At 41.6% G+C, this 26,239-nt stretch overlaps 1 protein-coding gene across 50 annotated transcripts in view; it reads right to left on the reverse strand.

The window, feature by feature from the left end:
- SVIL (supervillin) overlaps window positions 1-26,239 on the reverse strand; it is a 208,705-nt gene that overhangs the window by 88,446 nt on the left and 94,020 nt on the right. For 33 of the 50 annotated variants that reach the window (XM_065586854.1, XM_065586847.1, XM_065586839.1 and 30 more), the window contains one exon: window positions 1,886-1,952. The exons of 7 other annotated variants lie outside the window; for them this stretch is intronic. Coding sequence is in view for 21 of the 43 variants with exons in the window: in XM_065586842.1 (XP_065442914.1) it covers window positions 1,886-1,952 (67 nt within the window). In the remaining 22 variants the exon portion in view is untranslated. Of the gene's footprint in view, window positions 1-1,885; window positions 1,953-4,820; window positions 4,897-26,239 lie in introns of those variants that run through there. 10 more of the 50 variants (XM_042858376.2, XM_042858347.2, XM_042858391.2 and 7 more) reach the window with 1 other exon arrangement.

Here is a 26,239-nt window from a genome sequence, read left to right on the forward strand (position 1 = left end):
CCCCTGAGCTCAGTCCTCTCTGCATAGTGTGAGTCCTGCTCATGCATGGCTGGGAGGGAAAGTCGAGGTGGGCAGGTACCGGATGAAGTGAGTCGGGGAGGGACTGAGATCCTTTTGTTGCTTGGTTCAGCTGGTGAACTGCATACATACAGAAATTCCCCTACTACAGTGGGACAAATCCCCCCCTTATAACAACATTAAACACAAATGTTTATTTGCAAGCTCAATTGAACTCAAATTAGTGAGATCATGGTAACTAAGAACTATGGTTTCAGTACTACAGGTCATTAGATGCAAAGGTTTTAATAAGATGCTGACAACTCATTTATTTCTCACTGATTTTCTCTTTTTGTAGATGGGGAAAACATTTAGAGATTCCCTTCTTTGCTCCATTAGTTATTTTCTGCTGGAAGAGCTGTTGCAGCCCCAACGTTAGCTGCTTCTGTTGGGTCAGATAATCTGTGGTCTCTTGATTTATACGTAATCTAGTATTTAAAAGACATCTTTAAATTCCCTCCCCCTACTCCCACATTCTAGCAATATTCATTCCCCATTCCAAAAGCTTAAAAAGCTAAAAAAGTAACTTAATATGATTAGGTGCTGATTCTGGGCAGCTGCACTACAAACTTTCGTGTTGGTGTACTTTACTGTTAAACACTTCAGTTTTTAGTATTAAAATGATTTATGGCACAGACTCAGGATTTTTACGTTTTGCCTTTCTTAACTTTTTCAATTTCAGCCAGAAAAATGTATTTTATCACCTTCTCTTCTGTTTTCTCCTTAACAAATCCACTGTTATATCTGGATTCTGCGCAGGATTCAGAAAAAAGAAATGCATCCAACGTCCTTGGCTGGAAGATGTCTTGTAATTATATTTCATGAAGCCTGATCAAGATCATGGGGTGCCCCAAGCTCCTGTTTATTTCCAGACATGATAAAAATTGTTGGAGTATTTTCCCCAGTGAAAAGTTTAATAAAAAAATAATCTTCAGGAATCCACACGAATCGTGTCAAATGTGTCTGGTAGCATTTCCTAGTCTCCATATTTTAGTTTATTCCTTTAAATGCAATCACTTTTTTGTGCTGCATAAGGAGAGAATTTAATAATCAAACTAGCTGTACTGCTCTCCTCTGACAATTTTTGGGCAGGCAGTTGTTTTTAGACAACCGAGATTAACATTTGAAAACTTTACCTGCCATTGTAGCATGTAATGTTTGAATTAGCTGCTCCATTAACCTAGTTACATATCCAGAAGCAAACAGCAATTTGACTCAAATCCCATCGGCAACAGTGTTCAGCCATTGCTTCCTCCCATCTACTATGCGATATTTTTCTTCGGGATTTAATATTACAACAAAAATACACCATCATAAAATAGGTTTGCCACCCTACAAATTGGGCATATGGTTCTTGTTTCTCATTCTCTCCTTACATCATTTCCTCCACTTGCTCTTTGATAGGGAAAGATTTTGATGTCACAGTTACGTCCCTCTTCTCTAAGGTGTTCATTTTGATTTCTCCTATGTCGCCCACTTTAAGGTCTTCCTATTCCCTTTCCCCTTTTTCTCTACAATGCACAAAGAATGAGGGGGCATGGAACAATAAAGGTGGAGAGAAAGAGCCAAGAAAAAAAAAAAAAGAGGTACTTGATGTAGTAGAGTCTTGTTGAGCAAATGCTTAAATAAGTTACTCCAAAACACCTAACTAACAGGCATTTAGAGCTTTGAATACCCAGTTCAGATACATAGCTTTTTGTCAAGTTGTTATAGGGCAAAGAATAATTTTCAAAAACATCAGAAGCAACACAGATTCAAATGGTTATTACAGGTTATTATCTTACTATCAAGAAACTGGACAGATAAAAGGAATTTTACAATGTTTTACCTTAATGCTCTCCTTCTTTGGAGTAGTTTTGAGGTTTTAAATCTGACTGAATTCTCTTTGTCAAAATCTATGAGAGAAGAAAAGCACAGTAAAGAGGCCATGTATTAATATTTAACATTTAAATGGCTGTATCATTATCGCAACTCTTTGATGTTGAAAATGGTAGTGTCTTAGATTCTATAGTTGAATGAATATGTACAGCTGCATGCCTAAAATGGTGCCAACTTAAAGTCTTGAGAAAAAGTACAGAGATCATATGTTCCAATAAGTTTTTAATATTCTTTGTGACAACTAAATATATGTGGTTCAAGTGGTTTAAACACAGGAGACTGAGCCAGGAACTACTAAATTCTAACCCTGACTATGGCTGCATCTTCTTCTGTGACCTTGGGCAAGTTACTCAAGCTCTTTGCCTCTGTTTCCCTGATTGTAGAATGGACCTATTTACCTGCTTAACAGGGGAGTATGGAGTTTAACATTTATAAAGTACCTTATAAAGAGGAAAAGGGTTACAAAAACATATTGTAACAAACATGGGTTGGACCTTAGCGTTATTATAAAAACTGCACATTCACTGCAAAAGTCAGACATACCTAAGTAAATGTTTGGTGGAGCAATATATTCTGATGTCAGTGACAAACAGTAGTAAAGGTTCCCCTAGTATCTGGCAAAAACCAAATCTTCCTGAATAAACCGTGGGTGTAAAGGTGTGTTAGATACAATCCCATTTAAACATTTATAGCAGGCAGGGTTCTAGCACAGAACCCCAAATATTGAAGAACCATACTATGCACTAGGGAGGTAAGCAGTCAATAGTGCAGTAAGGTTAGGAGACTGAGAAACAACCCTATCAGGGAAGTTGTGCTAGAAACCAGCTAGTAGCTATTTAAACACAGATGAAGCTACCATGATTTGCTCCTAGTGGGGAAACAGCCTTCGGTCCCATCTGCACTGAAGTGAGTTGTCTCAGGGGACCAAGATACAGAATGGGTGTTCCTTAACATAACTGAGGGATTGTTGCATCTTGCAATGTAGACTGATACATGACCAACACTTTAACATGATTCAAGGACATGGTTAAAAGCTGGTATGTGCCATCTACACTGAGATGGTACTGTGGTGTAACCATGTTGAGGGACAACAGGTTTATAACCAGTACCCGACACAGCTATTTTGAATTGCTTCAGCTATCTTGATGGAACCTATGATGTAACCAAGGGATACTGGTAGAATAATGGTGTAATTAGGTTTAATGTAGCTGGTTACCAAGAGCTACATTGTCAACGGGTCTTATGTCTGTACAACCTTTAAAAATTTGCTCGCTCATTCTCTCTTCCCATGCCTCAGAGATACATAGATTTAAATGGAGACCATTTAAATAGGATTATAAAAAGGCTAGAAAATATGTAAACCAATGACCTTTTTCTAGAACACTGGAATACACTGAAACAATTCAATATTTAAAGCAATCTTGCTAACAAGTAAACAGCATCCTTCTAGTTTATATAGGCATTATCATCTTTCCTGTTTTTTCTTGCCATTTTGTTTCTCTTTCCAACTAACTACATGGAAAATAAAGCTCATTAATCATACAGCAGAGACATTTTGTAAGACCAGCTACAAAGTGTTATAAGCAAAGATTTATGAATGGTTTACTAATCATTACACTAATAATTTAAAAAAAATATTCCATAAACATTTTCTAGAAAGGCCAGATTTATAATACTGTAAAAGCACAGCAGATAAAAATTCTCCACAAAAAAACCAACACAGTATGAGTTTGGTTAATCAAAACCAGGCATGCATAAAATTTATAACCATTCAGATAGTATATAACCCATCTTATACTATTTGGTACAAAAACAGCTGTCCACTACGAAAACCACATGTAGGCCACAGAAAAATTCCTCCCCACTGCAGCAAAAAAGAGAGAGAGGAGCTCTCATCATCTGAAATTTGAAGAAGGGGGAACGGGCAGTGGCTCGCAGAGGGGCATAGATTCATAGACTCTAGGACTGGAAGGGACCTCGAGAGGTCATCGAGTCCAGTCCCCTGCCCTCATGGCATGACGGACTCTGTTACCCAGGAAACACATTTAACAACATTTAACATTTTTAAATTGCTGTGCACTTTATAGGGCAAATTCATCTGCTCCCACAAAAACTTGTTTCTGGTATACAGCTATATTTTATGGGTCCCCTTGCCTGATTCGTTCACATGTTGAAGACTTGTTACAGTGTAATAAAGTAACTTACTGTCACAATCTACTAAACCTTAAAATTTAGTTAATAAAAACATTGAAAGAATGGCAAAAAAGGCTCCTTTCAGGAGAACTTAACAGGTCCAAAGAACAATCATTTTAAGGTGGCTCTGTTTCAATGGTTAACCTAAAAACATACACAGTCCAGTATGCTAAAGAGAAATCACTGCAAATGTAACAATATTGTGTTCCCTCAACAGTGACAAGAAGATTATAAACACACTTATAATCCTATCAGAAATAATTTTAAGTATTTGTATTTACAATTCAGAGTATGTTTACTTCAGTGTTAAATTATGAACTTGCTTGTGCGTTTAACCATTCAATATATTTCCACTCAATCTACAAAATAGTGGTTAAAAACAAAAGCAGTTAAAATATAAGCAGTTAGAATATTAATTTAGGAAACCTGGACATTCCATTGTTACTCAGTACATTTAAAGGCCTTAATTCAACTGCAAGCTAAGCTAATTAGAAGATCCATCTAATCGGATTTTTGAAAAGTGACCTTTGAGGAAATTATAAAATAGACTAGATGCCAAACTGAGTACTAATTACTAAAGTACCAAATGCTTCTATGTAAGGACAAATAGTATGCATATACATTTAAAAAAAAAAGGGGGGGGGAGGGAGAGAAATCAATTGCATTCTTCTCTATCCACTTTGAACTCTTACCTTGTTCCTCAGAGTATTTAACATTTCCCAAATAGCTGGAGATCCAAGGATTTCTGAACATGGTTGCACAAACAAAGGATTCAGCAATGAGAAACTACAATGGGAGCTAATTCTCAACCAGCCACAGCCCTAGGCCTGTCTAAGCAATACTGTGTAGAGATTTTTCATAGCACAGGACTGAAGCTGTCAGGCTATCGCGTCCCAGGGAGTACAGTAAATGCATAGCAATAGGCTGCAAAGTAGAGCAGCTCAAGCCCAGTAATCAGATTACAAGCAGAAATTAGGCACATGAATGCTAAAACAAATTGGACAATGGTGATTGGAAGCTTTATAATATTACTACTTCAAAGCTCTAGCCAAATCACAAATTATATTCTAGCAAGAAGATATTGCAGAAACCCAATATTCTTTACAGGAAAATAAATTTCTCTCCAAGAGGAGTAATTCCTTCTTATCTCTAATCAGAATAAACTGCAAAGAATGCTTAAACACAAAGTAAAGCACAGCAACTGGGCTGTCAGAAGACTGACGTTTAATCATATCATTATGCTTAACATTTTGCCCATTCGATAGGCCAAAAAGGAATGTTTAAGCAGCGAAGATTTATGGGTAACATATGAACAAAATTACTGGTGGGAGAAGGGGAGTTAAGAACAGATACCCAGACACTTATTTTAATTTGAGACAGAAGGTGCAGAACTGTAAGACAATTTATCTAATAAGTACAGCATAGCTGCCACATTTATCTTAAACTAGATTTTATAGGTTTTGGATTCATTGTGGACTTCAATAATGAGACTTCAGGATCCTTTATATTCCATTCTAAAAATCTGGAAGCACTTCTTCAGAAGGGTGCAATAACTGTTTTACAAAGCAGACCTGTTTGATCATCTCAGGAGTAAAATGAAATAACCAACCAACCAAAGAGGTGTTAAAAATGGCTGAGACAAAAATTCACACACACACAAACCCAAAACAGCCAAAGGCAATTATTGAATAACTCGTACTCTCCTTCCCCCCTCCTCCTCCACTCCGAACCACTTAAATGATTAAATACCAATGGAAGACTGAATAGCAGTCAGGAATGTTAGACTTACAAAATGTTAGTTTATGGGTGTGCAGGCGTAGAGCCACTGTCTACTTAGACTGTATGTTCCTTGGGGCAGGAACTGTGCTAAATTATGTACCTGCATGGTGTCTAGTACAATGGGGACCTAATCCATCTCTATACACTACCACAATACAAACATAGGAAAGATGCTATTTTGGATTTAACGTTAGGAGACAGCTAAGTTCAAACATATGGTCCAGTCAAAAGAAAATAAAATGTTAATTTCAGCCAGTTTACCAGGAAGCAGTATGTATGCCTGCCAGGTTGTTTGAAGTGGTTTGCTTTTATTTTCTTTGGTGTTTATGAGTAATTTCTGACTCAATTCGGGGTGCGGGGGACACTATTACTTCTTCCAGTTTCTTTAAACAGCCTGTAGCATGTTTAATATAGAAGACAGGATCTGGGTTCCAGAAGTATAGCCAGACATCTCCTGGTTACCAGGTCTACTTGTTGCAATTTTGGGGGAACAGTGGGGTGGGGAGGGAGGTTATGGCCATTATCTCTAAAATGGACCCACCTTCTTTGTGATGGGCCCAATTGCCTAATCCCTATAAGCTGAAGGCATCTTGTACTCCTTCACTCACCTTCTATGTAAGGGCACGTCTTCACTACCCGCCGGATCGGTGGGTAGCAATTGATCTATTGGGGATCGACTCATCGCGTCTAGTGAAGATGTGATAAAATCGATCCCTGATCGCTCTGCCGTCGACTCCAGAAATCCGCCACGGCAAGAGGCGGAAGCGGAGTTGACAGCAGCGCGGCAGCGGTTGACTCACCGCCGTCCTCACAGCCAGGTAAGTCGATCTAAAATACGCAACTTCAGCTACGCTATTCACGCAGCTGAAGTTGCGTATCTTAGGTCGACCCCCCCTCCCCCCGTAGTGTAGACCAAGCCTTAGTCTCCTCTGGGACTTTAGCCATCATCTTGCTTGTGATAGAGATTCAATGAGCAAGAAAAAAGTATATGTAGTCTTGGAAGGTCATCATAACTTCAAACACCCCTCTAGGAACTTGGTAATTTTAAATGAATTCTTACTCATGGTGTTCAAATGCTACTTATAGGATGTGTAAATAAGCCTGAGTTTCCAGAACAGCTGCCAATTCCACTGTGAAAGCAGAACTTATGACAGACACTACTGTGGGTAGGACTTCCTCTCCTAGCGTTCAGGGCTGACAGTTCAAGAATGCAGGGGGTAGCTCATGGGTGTAAAGATAACTACTACTATGGAGGGCTTAAGGTCGGGGGAGGGAATAGATGAACTGCAACAGAGAATATCCATATCTGATTTTTCCCAAATGATCATTTGGTCTAGAGCTCAGCATCAAGCTCTCTTCACCTGAAACTGGAATTATTCACCAAGTGCTACTCTGTGCAGGATATCCATGAATACACCCCCCTGATCTTAGCACTGAATACTACTTCTAACATAGCATTCTGTGACCCTACATTACTGGCACTCAGTTAATGGGTCTGTTCCGGTCCTTCAGAATTAGTTCTGTTGGAGGCAGAGGATTAAAATACAACAGCAGTGTGGCGCCATGCAGAGACAGGGGGAATTTGGACACATACTTCAGTCTTCAAGAGTTTCTCCATCCTCTATATAATGAGCAAGTCCACCCTCCCCTCCCCCCCACACACACAATTTGACCTGACCTCCTTTGTGGCAAAACCTAGTTTCATAGGGCCCATGGGGTCAGCACAGTTATGAGACTGCTGTTACACTAAAACCAGTCCCGTGAGAAGACCCATCAATTTGGCATTAAAAAACAAAAACGGGGGGGGGGGGGATCTTTCCATGAAGAGGGAGATCTCCAAATATTTCAAGGTGGCCATTCTGTCCTTTAAAATGATCAAGTGATCAAGAGCAGAAGCATGTCCATCTCAGTGATATAGCAAGGCTATGTTATAGATCTGCTGTTCTTTCCTTGCCCATCCCATCCCCCAGACCAATTTTTAAATGTCAGATGCCTCTAATATATGAGCACAGCTGGAAGTTAAAATTGCAGTTAATGAAAAAATTAGGTTAAGCATACATTGCTAATCAAAAACAGACTGCCCACGAAAGATCTGTTGGCAACTGAAGATTGTTCTGTAACTTCCCTCAGGAACTGCGGCAAAACGTCATCATTTTGTTTGGGTACACGGATTGTTGTAATCAAAGCTGGAGCTGAGACTGCTTGTAAGCTGCCTTCAACTTACAGTACAACTTTATCCAGGAGTCAGCCCACCCCCACCCCCACCCCCAATCACAACATTTTTAAAAATATTAAAAATTTTGAGTTTTAGTTCTTGGGAGTTTGTTCTCAAGCCTCTCTCTGCAATCACGAGGGCTAGATGCTACATTGTAAAATGGCATCTTAGATTGTGCCACAATCACAAGACTCTGGGGACTGTGGCCACATGCAACAAGAACAAAACAAAACCACGACAAATTCAGGACAAAATTGGCATTTTTTCCTAATGTTTCCAGAAAGAAAGAAAGAAAAACAACCACAACACAGCTATCAGCCCCCAAAATAAAGTTATAAAAAATTGAAGTATTTGTCCTGTGGTACGTTAAACAGAAAATGATTATCCATACTATATTCAAGAAAGACTGCACACAGGTTTTTTAAATAAAATAGATTTTAAAATAGATCATATACACCTCATCACTCCCTGCCCCCATATATATTGGCAAGTGGTCTTCTCATTTTCCTTAGTGAAGGTAATTTATACAGGATTTCTAATCCGGGATAAAATCTCCTGACATGAGATCATCCCTTGAGTGGGAAGTATGATTAATCCTTTTCGCTTTCCTTTTATCACTTCTATTGTTATGCAATAAGTTCCAGAATCCTATGTTTCTGCCTAATTATTACGTAATTACAGTAACTCCTCACTAACGTTGTAGTTATGTTCCTGAAAAATGCAACTTTAAGCGAAACGATGTTAAGTGAATCCAATTTCCCCATAAGAATTCATGTAAATAGGGGACGTTAGATTCCAGGGAAATTTTTTTTTGCCAGACAAAAAGGCATTATATACATTTTAAACAATTTTAAACAAGCAATTTAATACAGGTATTAAACAGGCTGGCAGCCCCCCCCATCAGCTCCCCTATGCCCCCCTCCCAGCGTCTCCCGCCCACCGGCAGATCCCGCGGATCAGTGCCTTTCTGCTGTTCCCCCCCGCCACCTCCTGCCTGCAGCAATCAGCTGTCTTGCGGCATTCAGGAGGCTGGGGGGAGGAGCAAGAACGCGGCTGCACGCTGCGTCCTCGCTCCTCCCCCGAGCCTCCTGAATGCCGCAAAACAGCTCTTTGGTTAGTATTGCTATTTTGGACAAGTCTTCAGATAAATAGAACTCTGCATTGCATCACCTGCGTCAGGTAGTTTAAAACAGGTCACATGTAAAGAAATCAAAAACAAAGTTAATGGTCATAACACAAGAACTAGGGGCCACCAAATGAAATTAATAGGCAGCAGGTTTAAAACAAACAAAAGGAAGTATTTTTTCGACACAACACACAGTCAAACACACTGTGGAACTCCTTGCCAGAGGATGTTGTGAAGGCCAAGACTATAACAGGGTTCAAAAAAGAATTAGATAAATTCACGGAGGATAGATCCATCAATGGCCATTAACCAGGATGGGCAGGGATGGTGTCCCTAGCCTCTGTTTGCCAGAAGCTGGGAATGGGCGACAGGGGATGGATCACTTTATGATTGCCTGTTCTGTTCATTTCCCCCTGGGGCATCTGGTATTGGCCACTGTCGGAAGACAGGATCCTGGGCTAGATGAACCTTTGGTCTGACCCTGTATGGCTGGTCTTATGTTCTTATGGTCAGTAAAATGGCACTCTGAGTACCGAGCTATCTGATGTAAAATGCCAGATGTGTTGAAAGGACATGGCCCATCCACCTGTTCTATATACTTACACATGAATTCTCACTTGGAAAAAAGAACCAATACTTTTGTATGCACCCCAAGAATCTAGATACTCTTTGCATTACTGTTTCAGTAAGCATTTTCCTCACTGAACAAAAGAAGTGAGATTTTTTGAAAGAGGCACCAATTTCAACAAGTCTCCTGCAAAAGATTATCAATTGCTTCCAAGAGCAGTAAGTTTTAAGAAAGATGGAGGCATGGAGGGATTTATTCCAGCATTCACGTAATGCATGTCAATATTCATTAGCCTATATATCAAGCCTATAGGATGATTTAAGATCAATACTTTTTTAAAAAATAAGTATTACGCATCCATTTAAGTTCTGGCTCATGTCCGAGAAGCCCATTCCCCAACCCAGTGATCTACTGTAGTGTATGTGGGTATCAGCAGGACACAGAATTGACCAAAATAAATCAGACTTACCCTGAAATGCTCCTGAATCTATAATGCAGCTTTGGAGTTCATAAATAATTATTTTAAGTTTAAAATACTGTTAGAATTATTAACACAGGAACTGTATCAATACACGGTAAAATCAATTCAAGTCCTATTACATTCCTTTCTGTGCTAGTGTTAGGTCTCTTGTTCTAGAAGTATACAGTACATCTTTTCTAGACCCTTCTCTGTTAGGCATCCCCAGGAAAATAATCTCCTGTTTAGTTTCTCAAAGACTGCCGTATATTTGGAACTGATTTTTTAATTATGTACATCACTGTTTGAAAATGAACACATTGAAATATGCATTATAGACAGATTTGCACATACATTGGGTACGGTTTCATTCATTTAAACCTAGCACCGTTTGTTAATAGAGCAGTCAATACTTAGTGTAGTCCTAACAGAATCTATGTATTCTATTATACCAAGAACCCCTTAACCTTCTGAAAGCTGATATGGACAAACTGCAAGGAATTTGCAGCGTCTAGACACCATCTTTGATTCCCTCTGTGAGTGAATGAATGAAAATCAGAAGTCTGTATGCAGTGTGATGGTCTCAGGATATTCGAGAGACAAGGTGGATGAGGTAATATTCTTTTATTGGGCCAACTTCTCTTGGTGAAAGAGACAGCAGGAGTTGGTCCAATAAGAGATATTACTTCCTCTACCTTGTCTCTCTAATCAGAAGTCTGAGGCTTTTAAAGCAAAGATGGCTTGTAGAATCTTTGAAGTAAGTCGACATGTAACTCATTACAATACTGATTTACTGCAATCCATTAAATTAACAATCTTGCCAAAAACCTTCACACCCACTTCGAATTTTTGCTATGCATAATATTAAAGAATTTAAAAAATAGGAGATAAAGCCATGCCTAAGTTTAAATTAAAATCTTGTGCGGTTTTGGATATCAGTAGTTCAGGAAGCATGAAGTCAAAACCAGGTTAAAGACAAATCAACATGAGAAATCACCAGTGGCTGAAATGTATTAAAAACACATTTCTCCTGTTACAGTATACAAACCTGAGGCATTTGTGAACCAGAGTTTTGCCTTGTCCATGAAATTCCAGAATGCTATTTCTGGATGTGGTTCACAATAAAGTGCTTGTGCTTCAGAGGCTTTTAATTTTTTTGTTCAAACAGGTTAAGTAATTTAAACCCACCTCCAATTCAAAATCCTCCTCCTTCTCTAAACAGCTACGTTCACAGACGCTCTCAGCCTCCTGTCAAATAATTGCTTGTGCAGGCAGGTCTGCCACATTTAGCCATGGCATTGTAGAAACATCTGTTTTCCCCCTACTTGCTCAACAAGAAGCTTCACCTCTTTCTTAACTCTGAAGTGAACTGCATCTCTTCTCTTAGGGTTGTTCTGGAGTTTCCAGAAATTAAAGATTAAGTCATGTGATGATCCTCCAGGAACAGGCAATCCTACTTTTCCTGGGATTGAACAAGGACTTGTCTAGTCAGTATTCAGAGGCATTGCTTGCAAATGCCCTGCCATTCTGACAAGCTTTGTCAGCGAGGCAGTGCCAACCTCCTTCCTAGAAACTATTTCCTCCCCACCTTCCCATACTTATATTTCACTTCAGTCTCCTCCCAAATACAAGATGATCCCCAAGAGTGGAATTCTGTTAACTCTGGGCAGTCTGCTTGGAAGACAATTGGAAAATGGCCCTGCACAGCTAAGCCAGGATAAAGAGCTCAGTTAGATGACTCTACAATGCAAGAGTGTATTCTAATGCAAAGATTAGTACTCTCCAAACACACGTCTAAGCCCAAGGAAGAGTAGACCAGCTGCAAAAAAGCCTTTAAAACAAAGAGATTTGATTTCTAAAGGAAAACATCAATTCTGTTTACCACTGCAGCATTGCACCCATTTCACAAGCTACACCGTGACTAGTTACCTAGAAATATAACAGACATTTCCAAGTCTTGAGATGAGGCAGACACTAAATCAGAAGGGAGCCTATAACACTATAAAAAGCTGTAATGTTTAAACAAAATATTTAACATTAAATGCTATTTTTTCTTAGTGCTGGCTTCACACAACATTCTGGCCTTTCTCTGGGTTGTCACATTGTTGGGGTGACATCTCAGGAGTTTTGGGGGGAAGAGATAGCTCAGTGGTTTGAGCATTGGCCTGCTAAACCCAGGGTTGTGAGTTCAATCCTTGAGGGGGCCACTTGGGGTTCTGGGGCAAAAATCAGTACTTGGTCCTGCTAGTGAAGGTAGGGGGCTGGACTCTATGACCTTTCAAGGTCCCTTCCCGTTCTAGGAGATGGGATATCTCCATTAATTATTATAATTATTATTATAACTGTCTAGAACGCTAGCCCTAGGGCAGCCCAATTGTAAATGTTCTGGTAAATTATTGCTCATTCATGGTGACAAGTGTATTTCAGTCTGACGTTACATTCTGCAGTTCTGAGCAAAATGCATTAAGAACATATGAAAAGGGAACTGGTCAGCACAGTGACCAGAGGGGAAGCTGCCGTTGTGACCTGGGTTGAATGGCTGAAAGCAAGATCGCTCCTCTTAGTCCCCTTTAGTGCATGTTGCAAATATACCAGACAGTCTCCAGTGTGTTCAAGAGAGGAACAAGCTACTAATAGTGGGGCTGACAAGTGGGGAGGAAAGGGGGAGGGGGCGTAAATTGTGCCAGGGGCTCAGCAAACATGATATACTGGGGCTTCAAATTTCTCTTGACGGGTCGGAGCAAGAAAGTTATAGGTCCGGATTGAACTGTATTAGCAGAGCTATGTAGGGAAGCACCTGGCTGCACTATGCTTGGCTGAGTCTATGGGCACTCAATATCAATGGTAAGGAATAACACTTGCAAATATACGTATATTTTACTTAAAAGCCTCTCTCAGTGTGAAAGCCAGTCATTGCGATGGGTAAGTGAAACGATTCAGTCAGTGCTATCCAACACATGAAAAACTGTGAAAGAGAGGGAATATCAAAACCAAAGGATAAATTCACTCTTTCAGCGAGTAAACCGTCTGAGAAGGGAAATGAAACTGCATGTCTGCTGTGCTAAAAGAATGTTACCTGAAGAAACAGAACGTCACAAATCGTTTTTCTAAAACTGGTTCTCTGTTAATAGGATATTCAGACAGCAAAGCACTTGACACAACCAGGCTCTACAAAGAAATATATCTCATAAAGCCCCGGCAAGATTATCAGAGAGAGTGGTGAGCTAATGCATATTATAATCATCAAGTGCTCACTGTGCAGGCAAAGAGCGATACTGAAGCCCCCTTTTCTAAATCACAGCCTTTACAAAGAGCTTCACATCCTCTTTAGCCTCCTTTGCGACACCTGCAAACTGAAGTTTTATCTTTTATGAAAAATGAACTGAAATGCAATGCATTATCCGTACGATAGTACTGGGCCACATCACATAGATCTGGGCTGTATCTAACTCTAAGCTGAACGCTCAGTTAGATGCCATCCAGCATATTCTGACCCCAGACACCATTCTCAGCTGCTTACCTAATAAGGCAACGTGCAAGTTGACTGGCTGGCTTATAGGTCATCCAGTGTTTACCTTGCAAGCTTACAGCATGCAAGCAACTGACAGAGGGTGCTCAGCTATCCCTTGTCAACAGCAGGAAAAAAGTTTCACTATATTAACACAGCAATAGGAACCATTGTGTAGGAGACTATTATATGCAAAGTTATGAAGATGCCGAATCTCATTTGCAGAGGCTGGAACATATTGCATTTGCCGTTTCATGATACTAGCAGCTTACAGCTTTGTTAATTTATTTTACGGACATGAACATAAAGCCCCAGATGGTAAGTGCAATTATTTTTCATTCAACACATTTTAGGACAATTTGCTATTTCAAAGTCAATTAGTTTCCAAATAAATGCATTTGCTGCTTGCTTAAAAATGGGCCACTACATCAGTTGCAAACAGCTACTTTCCAATGTTCTAGACAGCAAGGAACCTAACTGTCCAATACATGTATTTTCTCCTGAACTAGATGAAAGCAAAATAGAAACATTCATTTGAAACACTTTTTAATTTTGATACTCTTCCGTGGCGAGAGACTTCCGTTGTACAACGGTACAGAAGAGTTCTGCAGTGGAGTACTCACACCAAAACTATCATTTGGTAATTTTTTAGCTTTTGATGCCCATAGCTCCTACTGTTATTCACAAAAGTTTTCATGCAGCTCCCAACAGAATTTTCACATGCTACACTGCCATTGTGTTATGTTTACTAGTGATGCTTCTAAGAGAAGAGCAGCAAGACCGTTCCCTAGGCTTACGGCACAGGAAAAAAATCAGGGAGGGTAGAGGGCAGTACAAATCCCACTCTAGGTATAGCAGAAGGGAGCTCTCTCCACATGCTCCCTCTTCTTGTATGGTGCAGTGAGCGCTCCCCCTCACGTTGCAATTGGCTTTTTCACCAGGCCTCCCACACAAACAGTTTAAGTGCATGACCACTTCCAACATCTGAGTCAGTATTATTTTTTAAGACCCTGAAGGCACAATTTAGGAACTAACTTCCTTCCAGAGGACTGGAGACTTCCCCCTCTTTCTTTTATAATCTTTCCTTCCCTCACCCCCAATATCTGCTGAAAAGGGGTAGTCACCAGGTCACTAGACACCAACAAAAAGATGCTGTCTGACAACTTGGAAATATTTCCTCACTTTTTGGATTTCGACACTGTATACATTGGTTTGAAATAGTGAAAAATACTGACACAGCATAAAACCAAAATAACTATCCCGTGTTATTGGGCACAACAGCCACAGATTTGCCAAGTGACTTCCATTATTAGAAAATCTTTAGTCCACAATGACTAAATAAAGCTGTGTTTGGGAACCAAATCTGCCATCATGGGGGTGGGGTGCGGGGGAACTACTGCAACAACTGTGCAGTTACACTTGGAATGAATCTCTTCTCATACAATCATGGTTAAAAAGTACTAGTGTATATGGCTGAATTGCTCTTATAAATAGAATGTGTTAAAAACACTACAGGGAATCATGTTGACAGTTGGTAAACTTAGCTTCTATCATCATTTACTGTCCAAGTTGTGCCAAAGTATAACAGCAGATCTTGGATCAAACCTGCCTATTATTCTTTTCCATTAAAAATGCTATTTTCCCACCAAACTATATTATGCTCTCCCAATGCAAAATGAAGAAATACTTCTAAAAGCCACTTTAGTGCAGCTATATTTTGAAGTGTGACTATGTAAGAACGGCACGTTACTCAGCAGATCTGCTGCCTGTGTGTATTCATGGTGCAACTTGCTCAATTTAACAAGGATGTTCCTACTGCTTTTTATTCCCTCCAACACTGCAGGAGCAAACAACTAAGCAGCAGTGAGCTGGATTCTATTGCTTATTGCACATTAACAGAATTATTAACTAAGTTTTAATCAGCTGTAGCGGCAATAAGCTACTGAAGGCAGTGGGATTTACAGATGTCATGGAGGTCAATTTGAAGATCATCTGTAGCAAATCCAATTTGGCCTACAAAATTTTTATTGCAGGGAGTGATCTGCAAGAACCCCCCAGTCTGATTCAGAGTGCAGACTGATTTTGCAAGTCTGAAAAAATCAGAACATTTCTTCAGTTTACATGTAAAATTAAATACAGAAATCACAGACAAAATCCCAATTTATTTTACAAATATCTCTGAGTATTCCACACTCAATTTCACCAATGAATTTAAGAAGACCTACAAAACTACACACTAGCAGATGCTAAAAGTCTCAATGCATGTAAAATATTGTAAAATTTGAATTTAAGCAGGAGTGAATGCGACTGCTGCACTGGTTGTACAGGATGCATAACTGGTTCCATTCTAATCACTCATTTTCTACCATTCACAGATTTCTGAAATGCTCAAACTTTCAGGGTGAAGTTTTCCAGAAATGTACCTTCTTGAATGTGTGCTTTTCTGGACAGTTTGATAAAGAGTTCATTTTTTAGCACAATGGGGAAAAACACTTCCACACTTTCTTTGTTGCACCTTATTTTGAACAGATCAAAGAGTGCAGTGGCAAGAAGTAGTAGGAAATCATCCTCATTAAGAAGCAATGCTCTACCTTGTTTTGAAGGGAACTGATTTTGCTTTGACTCATTTCTAAGGCTATGTCTACACTTAACATTTAAAGCGCAAAAAGTCCCTTTTGTGCACTAAAACCGCGGGAGCATCTAAACTTAATTACTTTTTGCGGTGAAACTCAGAAGTTTCACAGCAAAAAGAAAACCACCTTCACAAGAGACATATAGCTCTTACCGCTGTTCTTTTTGCGCTGTTGTGGAAGTGAAGAGACGTTTTACCAGCGTAAACCCCTTTTGGCCTCGGAAGGATATCCCACAGTTCCAAAAGTGACCACTCTGGCCAGCATCTCCACTGCTCTGACGCCAAGTAAATGGACGTCCACCCCTCCCCGTGTAAGCCCCGGGAAGTTTGAAACTCCCTTTCCCTTTGCTTGTAGATATGGCAGGGAAAGCAGCCAGACAGCAGGGGTTTTTAAAAAAAATGCCACGAAAGAAACAAGGAAGTAATGGGGCTGCTGGGACATGAAGCAGGGCAGCACAGGGCACTGAGCAGGGACCCAGAATGCCTTCCGCTCACCCTCCCCTTCCCCCCAAGATCTATTGAGAGAGCTACACTGTGGGATAGCTGCCGTACAGCGCTGCTCTCATCCTGCTCTCAGCCGCGATGGAAGTATAAACACTCTCTGATGCCTGAGGAATTGAGTACACAAACCAGCACTTCACTTTCACCAGTTCCCTACCACCAGTGAAACTTACAGTGCAAAAACTCTAAGTGTAGACATACCCTAAGAGTATTCTGAAAGCTGTGTACTTAACCTAGGGTGACCAGATGTCCCGAATTTATAGGGAGAGTCACGATTTTTGGGTCTTTTTCTTATATAGGTTCCTATTACTCCCCACCCCCTGACCCGATTTTTCACACTTGCTGTCTGGTCACCCTAATTTAACCTGTGTGGTAGCTTTTCACTACAAAAGCCTACTGGGCATGCCTACAGAGGTGCTTTAGCTGTACAGGGAAAAGTCTAGTTAAATACACTGCTGCACATTGGTGGGGACACCTAAGGATGGAGAAAAGGCCCATGTGTATCTTGTAAGATTAAAATGAATTGAGAGGGCACCCTTGTGAGCTTTGCAAAGACATACACAAGCTGAATCATGAGAAGGCCCTTGTATATGCGGTGATCCTATGCCATTTCTGAAATATAATATTCAAATGTATATAAATTAGTGGAAGAAAATGTATCTTGCAGTATAGTGCATTACTGCATACCCCAGTCGATGAAACCCATTCACATGAAGAGTGAACTGTTAACTGTACTTACGCAGCAGATTACTGTCTACCACCACTTACTACAGATAAGTCTACCACCACAGAGCGATAATGGAAGTATGCTGGTATACAGGCCACTTATGCTGGCAGCTAAATTTGCTTTTGAGTTAACTAGTTCATCCCATGAATAGCAGCAAAAGAATGCCTCTCTTCAACCAACTCAGCAATGTAGATGGATGATGACATTCCTCAGAGAAGTTGGGTGTATCTCTAACTAGGACAGAATAAAGTAGTAAAGAATGAAGGATTCCAAGATTTCTCTGTTTGCATTACAGTGACCCAGAGGTACGAGTTAGGGAAGAGGCCGCAATTGTGATGGTAATGGACAAACTCTTTGTAAGAGACAGACTTTGCAATCCAGGTTTTTAATCCAAATATGTAATAATTAAATGTTTATTTAAAGCGACAGAAAAAAGTATATTCTCATAATAGTCTATGATCATATAATTAAAGACTATTATACAGTGCAGCATTTATCAGCCTGTGGGGCACAAACATCCGGTGGGTCATAAGGGAGCACTGGGTGGGTTACCATATATTGCGGGGGGTTGCACAGGGAGTCATAAAACCCACAGTGGTCACTAAGGGTATTTCTACAGAACAACTAGACACTTGCGTCCGGCCCATACCAGCCGACTCTGGCTTGCTGGGCTTGGGCTGTGGGGCTGTTTCATTGCTGTGAAGACTTCCGGGCTCAGTTTGGAGCACGAGCTCTGGGACCTTCCCACCGTGCAGGGTCCTAGAGTCAAGACTCTAGCCCGAGCCCAGATGTTTTACCTGGCTCCTGTTGTAACGTGCTCTCTTCTCCATCTCCTACCACCCCGACTCCTGCTGCAGTTGCAAGCCCCCCATCACCCCTCCATCACAGTGGAGGTTTCTCCCCCTCCTTCACAGTAGGGTGAATAAAAATTGATTTAAAAATATCAGATAAAAAAAAACACATTTTACATTAAATTTGAAATTATGACAACCTATATTAAGGTCTAAAGTTACTATAATCTAATAAAATCATTTAAATAAAAGAACATTAAGTAGTACATGTTTGCTGCCAAGTTATAAAGAAACTCAAGCCACTGAACTGGGGAAGTCACTGGTAAGCATGTGAACCATAGAATCTGTTGAAGTGCTAAACCAGCTTTTGACAACAGTAGCCTCTTCTATAGGTGCAACGAGAATATTTTCTTTTCAGTTTATTTGAACTAGCTCATTTAAAGATGAGAAACCAATTGGGAGCTGAAGAAGCAGAAACGATTTTGTTCCTCTTCCAATCTATGAATAAAAACTAGGTGAGAGATGATGAGATCTATTACTTTCAAATCTTGAAGGGCCATCAGTTCAATTCACTAACTATAGGTAATACTTCCTTGATTTAATAAATCAGTTTTAAATGCAAAACGTATTTTTTTACATATTCAGCACATTTAGCGTTGTTTTATTTATCTAATAAAAACATTTTAAAATGTTTTTGTGCAACTTTTTTGAATTTTAATTTCCATCCGAGTAGAACTTGATACAAAAAATCGTAAGTAAAAAGTTAGTAATCTATTGACTAAAAAGACAACATAAAAACTGTAAAAATTGAGAATATGAATAGTTAAGCTACATAATACCCTAAATAAATATGTATAGCTATACTATATTCTCCTAGTTAGTATAAAGCAGTATCAATTTTAGTTTAGAGGCTATATTTCATTGCAAATCAATATGTTTTAATCATTACCAACCAATGAGAATCAACCTTTCTTTAACAACAGAACTAGAAAGTAAAGTACAAAGGCAAAACAAGATTAAAATGGATTTAAATCAAGGTTTCCTGCTTGATGATTTAAATCATGATTAAAATTGGTGATTTATATCAACCCATAGTCACAAGCAGGGCCAGTGCAACCTATTAGGCGACCTAGGCGATTGCCTAGGGTGCTAGGATTTGGGGGGCGGCATTTTCTTTGGCAGCAACCGCAGCGGCCAGATCTTTGGCCGCCCGGCATTTAGCCGGAGGGAGCTGGGACGCGGGGAGGGCCGCCTGCAGCAAGTAAGTGGGGGGGGCGGCACGCACGGCTCTGCTCCGCCTTATCCCTTGAGCACACCGCCCTGCTCTGCTTCTCTCCCTCCTAGGCTTGCAGCGCCAATCAGCTGATTGGCGCCGCTGGGAGGCGGGAGAAGTGCAGCAGCAATGGTGTGCTCGGGGAGGAAGCGGAGCAGAGGTGAGCTGGGGTGGGGAGCTGCCGCATGGCTCCCCAGGCGGGGGGCTGCCACGGGGGAGGCGCCTCAGGGCGGGGGGGTGGGGTGGAGAGCTGCCGTGGGGGTGGTGCCTCAGGGCGGGGGAGGGGGGTGGTGGAGCAGAGGTGAGCTGGGATGGGGAGCTGCCGCATGGCTCCCCGGGCCAGGGAAGGGGAGCTGCTACAGGGGTGGGGGTGCCTGGGGGGGGGGGGTGAGCTGCCACAGGGCTCGGGGAGGGGGGCGCAAGGTGGAAGTTTTGCCTAGGGCGCGAAACATCCTTGCACCGCCCTGGTCACAAGTGCTCAGGTCCAGGACAGAGGAACCAGTGTTTCAAAGGACTGTGGAGCCGACGTCACAGTCTCTGGAAGCAGCACTAGCCTGGAGAAGAGTGCCATGTAGGTGAGTAGATGAGGGTGGCACGTTCCATCTAGTATCCCCATTGTGTCTTCCTGTTAACCAAACCACACAATCCTTTACAGCTAAAAAGGGATGATGGGATACGGTAGCTCATAGGACAACTAGTTGGGGTACAGACTCAGAAAAGTTGAGAAGCAGTGGTATAAAAACCACAAGCACTGTAGCTAGAGTTAAACATGCAAGTTCTGACTCCAGTGCTTAATCATGCAACCTTAAAATATGCATCCTCTAAGTCAACGCTTTTTAAAGTAGGGGTCACAACCCAGTACTGGGTTGCAGAATGTCAGGCACTGGGTCGCCTTGCTGATTCAAATTATAACCATCATTGCCGCGCAGCAGCTCTAAAGGGCCGCACAGCAGGGACCTGGAGAGGATAGAAGAGAGGTGGGGGTGGGTGGGAACTGGGGAAGGGAGCAAGCTGGGGCTTGCAGGGCTGTTGCGGGCCTCTCCCCCGGCCCCAGAGCTCCCTGCTGCTGGCGGGGAGAGAGGGACCCTTCCCTCGGAGCTCCGTGCTGCCTGCCAGCAGGGAGAGAGATGGGCTACGGTAGCTGCTGCCAGTGGGAGAGGGCTGGGGGGAGTCCTCTGGTGCCAGCACTGGGGCAGCCTGCCTGCACCCCCAACTCCTCATCCCTGGCCCCACCCCAGAGCCTGCACCCCCAGCCAGAGCTCTCACTCCCTCCCCACATCCCAACCCTCTGCTGCCGCCCTGAGCTCCTTCCTGCATCCTGAACCCCTCATCCCCGGCCTCACCCCACAGCCCTCACCCCCGCATCCCAACCCTCTGCCCCAGCCCTGAGCCCCCTCCAGCACCCTGAACCCCTCATTCCCAGCTCCACCCTAGAGCCCTCACCCCCACACTGCACCCTCTGCCCTACCCTGGGCCACCTCCCACTCCTCTTACCATAGGTTTACTAAGGCTAGTGTCTAGTGTTAGTTATGTAAAGTGGGTTAAGCTGGAACGTATTGCAATATTATGATTTTATGAAAACTCTAGTCAAAAGATATAATTATGTTGGGTCACGGGCATCAACAATTTTCTTCAACTGGGTCACGAGGAAAAAAGTTTGAAAACCACTGCTCTAAGTAGACGTAAAACATGAATACAACAGATAGAAAACTTTACACAGTATATCTATTAAAAAGGGTTAGCCAAAACTACTGGAGATTACAAGGTTTACACTGCTAGCAAGTGTCACATTGAAAGGGCCTCTGGAAAGATATTCAAGATTCTTACAATGTGTGTGAGAACAGCTCTTCCTCTGACTGTGGTCCCAATGTAAATGCCATTAGTGAATATTCTTTCAGCACTAAGTGTATTTGGTGCTCTGCAAACCAATTAAGACATGATCCCCACAGCAAACCCCCCCCCCCCCCCCGAAATAAAAAAGTCAGATCAGGCTGAATAAGTAAGTGGAAATAGCAGAAAAGTTGGGTAGTAACAGAGCTTCTCTAGATAAACTCTAAACCAAAAAGTTGCTGCAAAGCATACACTGAAGTGTTCTCACTTTGACCTCAAAATCTAATTCTCAAGTAGCCAACTAAACAGAAACAAAGCTGAGTCCATTTTGTGATTTAAGTAATTTAATCTTTCTTGTAAGTGGACCTACTGCCAATGGCTTCAAGTCAAACCACAGTAGTATTTTGAACTCTATTGGACAGTATCGCTAAATTAAAATTCAGTACAAGAAATTTAAAATCATTCTAATAGCATGTGGGAACAAGGGGGATCATTGTGCAAGGCTGCAACATTTTCTTTAGCTCAATTCTGGTTTCTGACTTCCTAAGAAACAAAAATAATCAGCTTAAACCCGAAGTCTAGATTTAGTACAAAAGAGGTTGGAGTTGATCCAGTACTTGCATTAGCTTACAATGCCACACTAGTGTGCTGTAAAAGAAGGAAAGCATATCCAAGCAAATTTGGGGCACTAGAACATATTTTATAAGACTGATCCAAACTAGTGGATGGCTGCTAAGGAAGCCATTACATGGGGATTTTATTGGACAGTACCGCTTCATTGTAATAGTCAACTTGGGACAATAAAAGGACATTTCATTAAGTGACTTGCCATTTGTGAGCACTCCCCTTTTTTCTTTTTTTTTGCCAAAAGCTATTCTAATTTATTGTAAGTTATCATGAGGAAGAAGATGCTAAAAGCCTCCATGGATGCAGGCTGGAGCTTTCAAAGTTTTGAAGTGGGTAAATAACCTGAGGAGAACGAATTTATTATGGAGGAAGCATGGTCTGTAGGAGAAAGGATGACTTTGTGCTTAAGACACTTGCCTGAAGCTAATGAGATCTAGGTTCATTTCTCAGCTCTACCACATAGTCTCTTTGTGCACAAGGTCCCCATCTGTAAAATGAGGATACTACTGCCCTACCTCATATGTGTTCTGTAAAAAATGTGTTAATGGTCATGAGACAGACACTGTGTCAATGAGGGCTAGCTGAGCACCAAGATGGGGCAGGGGTCCCGGGGGGGCAGTCAGGAAGGAGGAGGGGTTGGATGGGGCGGCAGGGGGCAGTCAGGGGCAGGGGTTCCGGGAGCAGTCAAGGGACAGGGAGAAGGCGTGGTTGGATGGGGCAGCGGTCCAGGGGGGGGAGGGGGGCAGTCAGGAAGGAGAGGAGGGATTGTATGGGGCGGCGCAGGACAGTCAGGGGTGGGAGTTCCAGGGTGTGTGTGTCAGGGGACAGGGAGCAGGGAAGGTGGATGGGGCAGGGGTCCCAAGGGGGCCGTCAGGGAACAGGGGTGTTTGGATGGGCCAGGAGACCGGGGCAAGGGCCGTCAGGGGACCAGAAGCAGGGGTGGAGGAATGGGGGGGGGGGGGGGGGCACGGGCCACACCCCCTCCCCAAACCAGCCCTCCATACAATTTCCAAAACCCGATGCGGCCCTCGGGCCAAAAAGTTTGCCCGCCGTTGGTTTAGCTCCTCCTTCCTGTTGGATGAGGCCATCTGCCACCACCTTAAGTGCTCACAATCAGATTGTACGCTCCATGGGGCAGGTTCCATACTAGGCACCATGCATACCTTTAGAGCTGTATTCGAACATACAACATTTTTGTTAAACAATGAAGCAATTCTTACAAATTCAAACAAGTATGAATGTGTGTAGGTTTGTCACAGTTTCCAACACTGTGGAGCATGGTGGAGACCGGGGGGGGGGGGGGGGCTGGAGGAGGGGAGGAGGGAGGGAGGAGAGAGAGAAAGGGGCAGAGCAGGGATGATGACTCTCACCAAGTTTATAAACTCAACAAAAATGTGTCTAATTGTATTGTTTGAGATAATCAAAAATGAATAGTTTTATATATATGGCTTGATCCTGAGAGAGCTGCTGGGAGAATTCAGGTCTCAGAGAGGCAAAGAAAAATCTTGATCCTACAGTGACAAGGCAGAATAAAGGGGTGCATAGTCAGTCACTCTCCCTAACAGGGCTCACGTCCCATTTGGGAGCTCCACAAGTACTTCCTTCCACTTTAGGAGCTCTCTGGTTCAGCAGGAGGGAAGAATATGACTTCTGGTAAAGAGACAAATGCTACTAACAGAACTAAACTCTTTTTCTAGGAAGCAGTTTATCTAAATCAGGTTCAGCTCTTCTGACCTCCCACAGAACCAGAGTTTAGGTTAAACTCAAGCGCTAATTACTCAGCTCCCTCACTGCTAACAAGAAACAGCTGAACAAAAAGAGACTTTCCCATTTCACACACAGCCCTACGGCTCAAGGGAAGAACCAACTGCACCCATTTCACTGGTTGTTGCAGTGTCTGTCATTTTAAATATTGAACTAATATTAAAATCAGTTCAGGATGTTAAGGTCAGAGCATCTTTTTTTGTGGGATGTTTTAGTCTGTACGCAGTTGAAAATCCAAGGGCATTTGTACGATAAGAGTCAAACAGCGCAAAGAAAGCTGCCTACAAAGTTGTAAGCTAATGGTTCCCACTTCAAAATGTTTAGTCCAGGGTAGTTTTAGGTACAACATTAATAACTAGAGAATACAGCAATACAGAAGGGAAGTGAAAAAAACTTTGGGAAAGTATATTTAGTGGTCCCGCCGCACCCAGGATATAATCCAAAACACATTGGAAATGCACTGTCAGTCATAATTTATATTCAAGCAACATCCTTGATAAAAGATCCTCCTAATTCAAAACATAACACCACCAAACTGCCAGCTACACTCCTAGAACAACCACAGAGTTCATTCTAGTGCAAAGGCACGAACATTTTAGCCAAAGCTTCACTCCTGGATCCTGTTCCAGTCTTCTTACATTACATCTCTAATGTTATTCAGAATCCCTATTATTGATTAACAGGGCTCCTCCCAGAAGGTATGTATGTATCTGCCTTTGGAAGGCAGTGGTGGGGATCATTTGCTTTTGTGAAGAAAATTAGTTGAAATAAACACACAACTATTTAACCACTCACTATCTTTACAGCTACAAATTGTCCTACTAAGCAATTTTATAAACCATCCCTACAAAGGAAGGGGAAAATTTAACCCATGAACCATGTTGGGAATTAATATAAATAATATGCAAAACTAAGTTCTTTTTAGAACTGGGTCTAAAAATAGCTGGGTCAGACTTAGGAAGGAGAGTATCCCTTCTCAACCAGCCCTAAAGAACTTACACCCCTTTAAAACCATGTGAACCCAACTGAAATGCACTTTATCTGAAAAATTCAAGTCTTTTAAACTACCACATATTCCTTATAAAGCCACCACAACCTTTCTGAACAACTTATAGTAAAAACTACTTTCATATTAAGAGGAGAAAATCATCATTACCCTTTCAACACAACCCACAGCAGAAGACTACATCAAAGGCTTACCTTAGGTTCCATGCTGCAGTATGCCTTCCAGGACCCATATACAGCTCTACAATATGTGGCACATCCTTGTCTACACCATGCTTCTGTGTAACAACCAGAGCTCATATGCAAGCGAAGGCTCACTTTTGCATTCCTTTACTGTTAACAGTAAATATTCTGTTTAACTACCTGAGATAATTCTTAGATTAGGCATTTTAGTAGTCTATTCAAGCAACTGCAGGGCTAAGCCCCAGGCCTGAAAGTTAGGCTCCACAGCAAAATATATTTTAAGCATATAAGCATGCTTTTAAAATGTATAAGCTTTCAAGTTTGCATAACTGAAAGCTTAAATCAACTTTTTGGGAAACACTTTGCTACAGCGAAATCACTTCTATTCAGTTCATAGTAAAGGTCCTTTCCCTCAAGGTCTGATAGTCAGAGGCTTAACTCCTCTCTTGTCAGATGTGCCTTTATTTGGAGACAAAGCAAGAGCAGGCCGTGCATAACTGTTTTCATAAATGGTATTCAGCCACATGTAACTAGCAACAACTTGGCAAAATGAGTGACAGCTTGGCACAATCAATTCAGCTGTGTGCTGCCTCTGTTACTCTAGCCACTCAAAAACGTGCTGAATTTCAGGGTTTATTTTCAAAAAGCTAGACTCTTCTACAAAAGCTTTATGGTTTCTAACAAAATGATTAATTCCATTCACAATAATCCCTTTATTTAGCAATCTCTTAAGTGTGGAGGGGAGAAATCTTCTCTCTATCTGTAGTTAGAGAAGTGAATTGCTTAAACTGACTGGTTTAAGATTGATGCTATTGTGCTTTTAAAATTCTTTACTATTTGTATTAACCATGGCACCCTCAAGGCCAAATTATAAATATGTCTCTATTGGGCTAGACATTGTACCCACTTCTAGCAAGCGACAGTCCCTGTCCTGAAGAATTTACAGTTTCATTTGAGACAAGACACAACAAGCAAGGATGACAAACAAAAGGATAGAAGATGGGCAACTGTTACAAAAATATTCTGTGGTTACATAAATCACCCATTCAAAAACGTTAATGTTCTTGACAGTTCCCAATGTTGGTTTTCTTAAGCCATGCAATACTGTGATAAAGACAAGCCCCA

The sequence above is a fragment of the Chrysemys picta genome, chromosome 2 (genome assembly GCF_011386835.1).
Source record: "Chrysemys picta bellii isolate R12L10 chromosome 2, ASM1138683v2, whole genome shotgun sequence".
NCBI classification, from domain to species: Eukaryota; Metazoa; Chordata; order Testudines; family Emydidae; genus Chrysemys; species Chrysemys picta.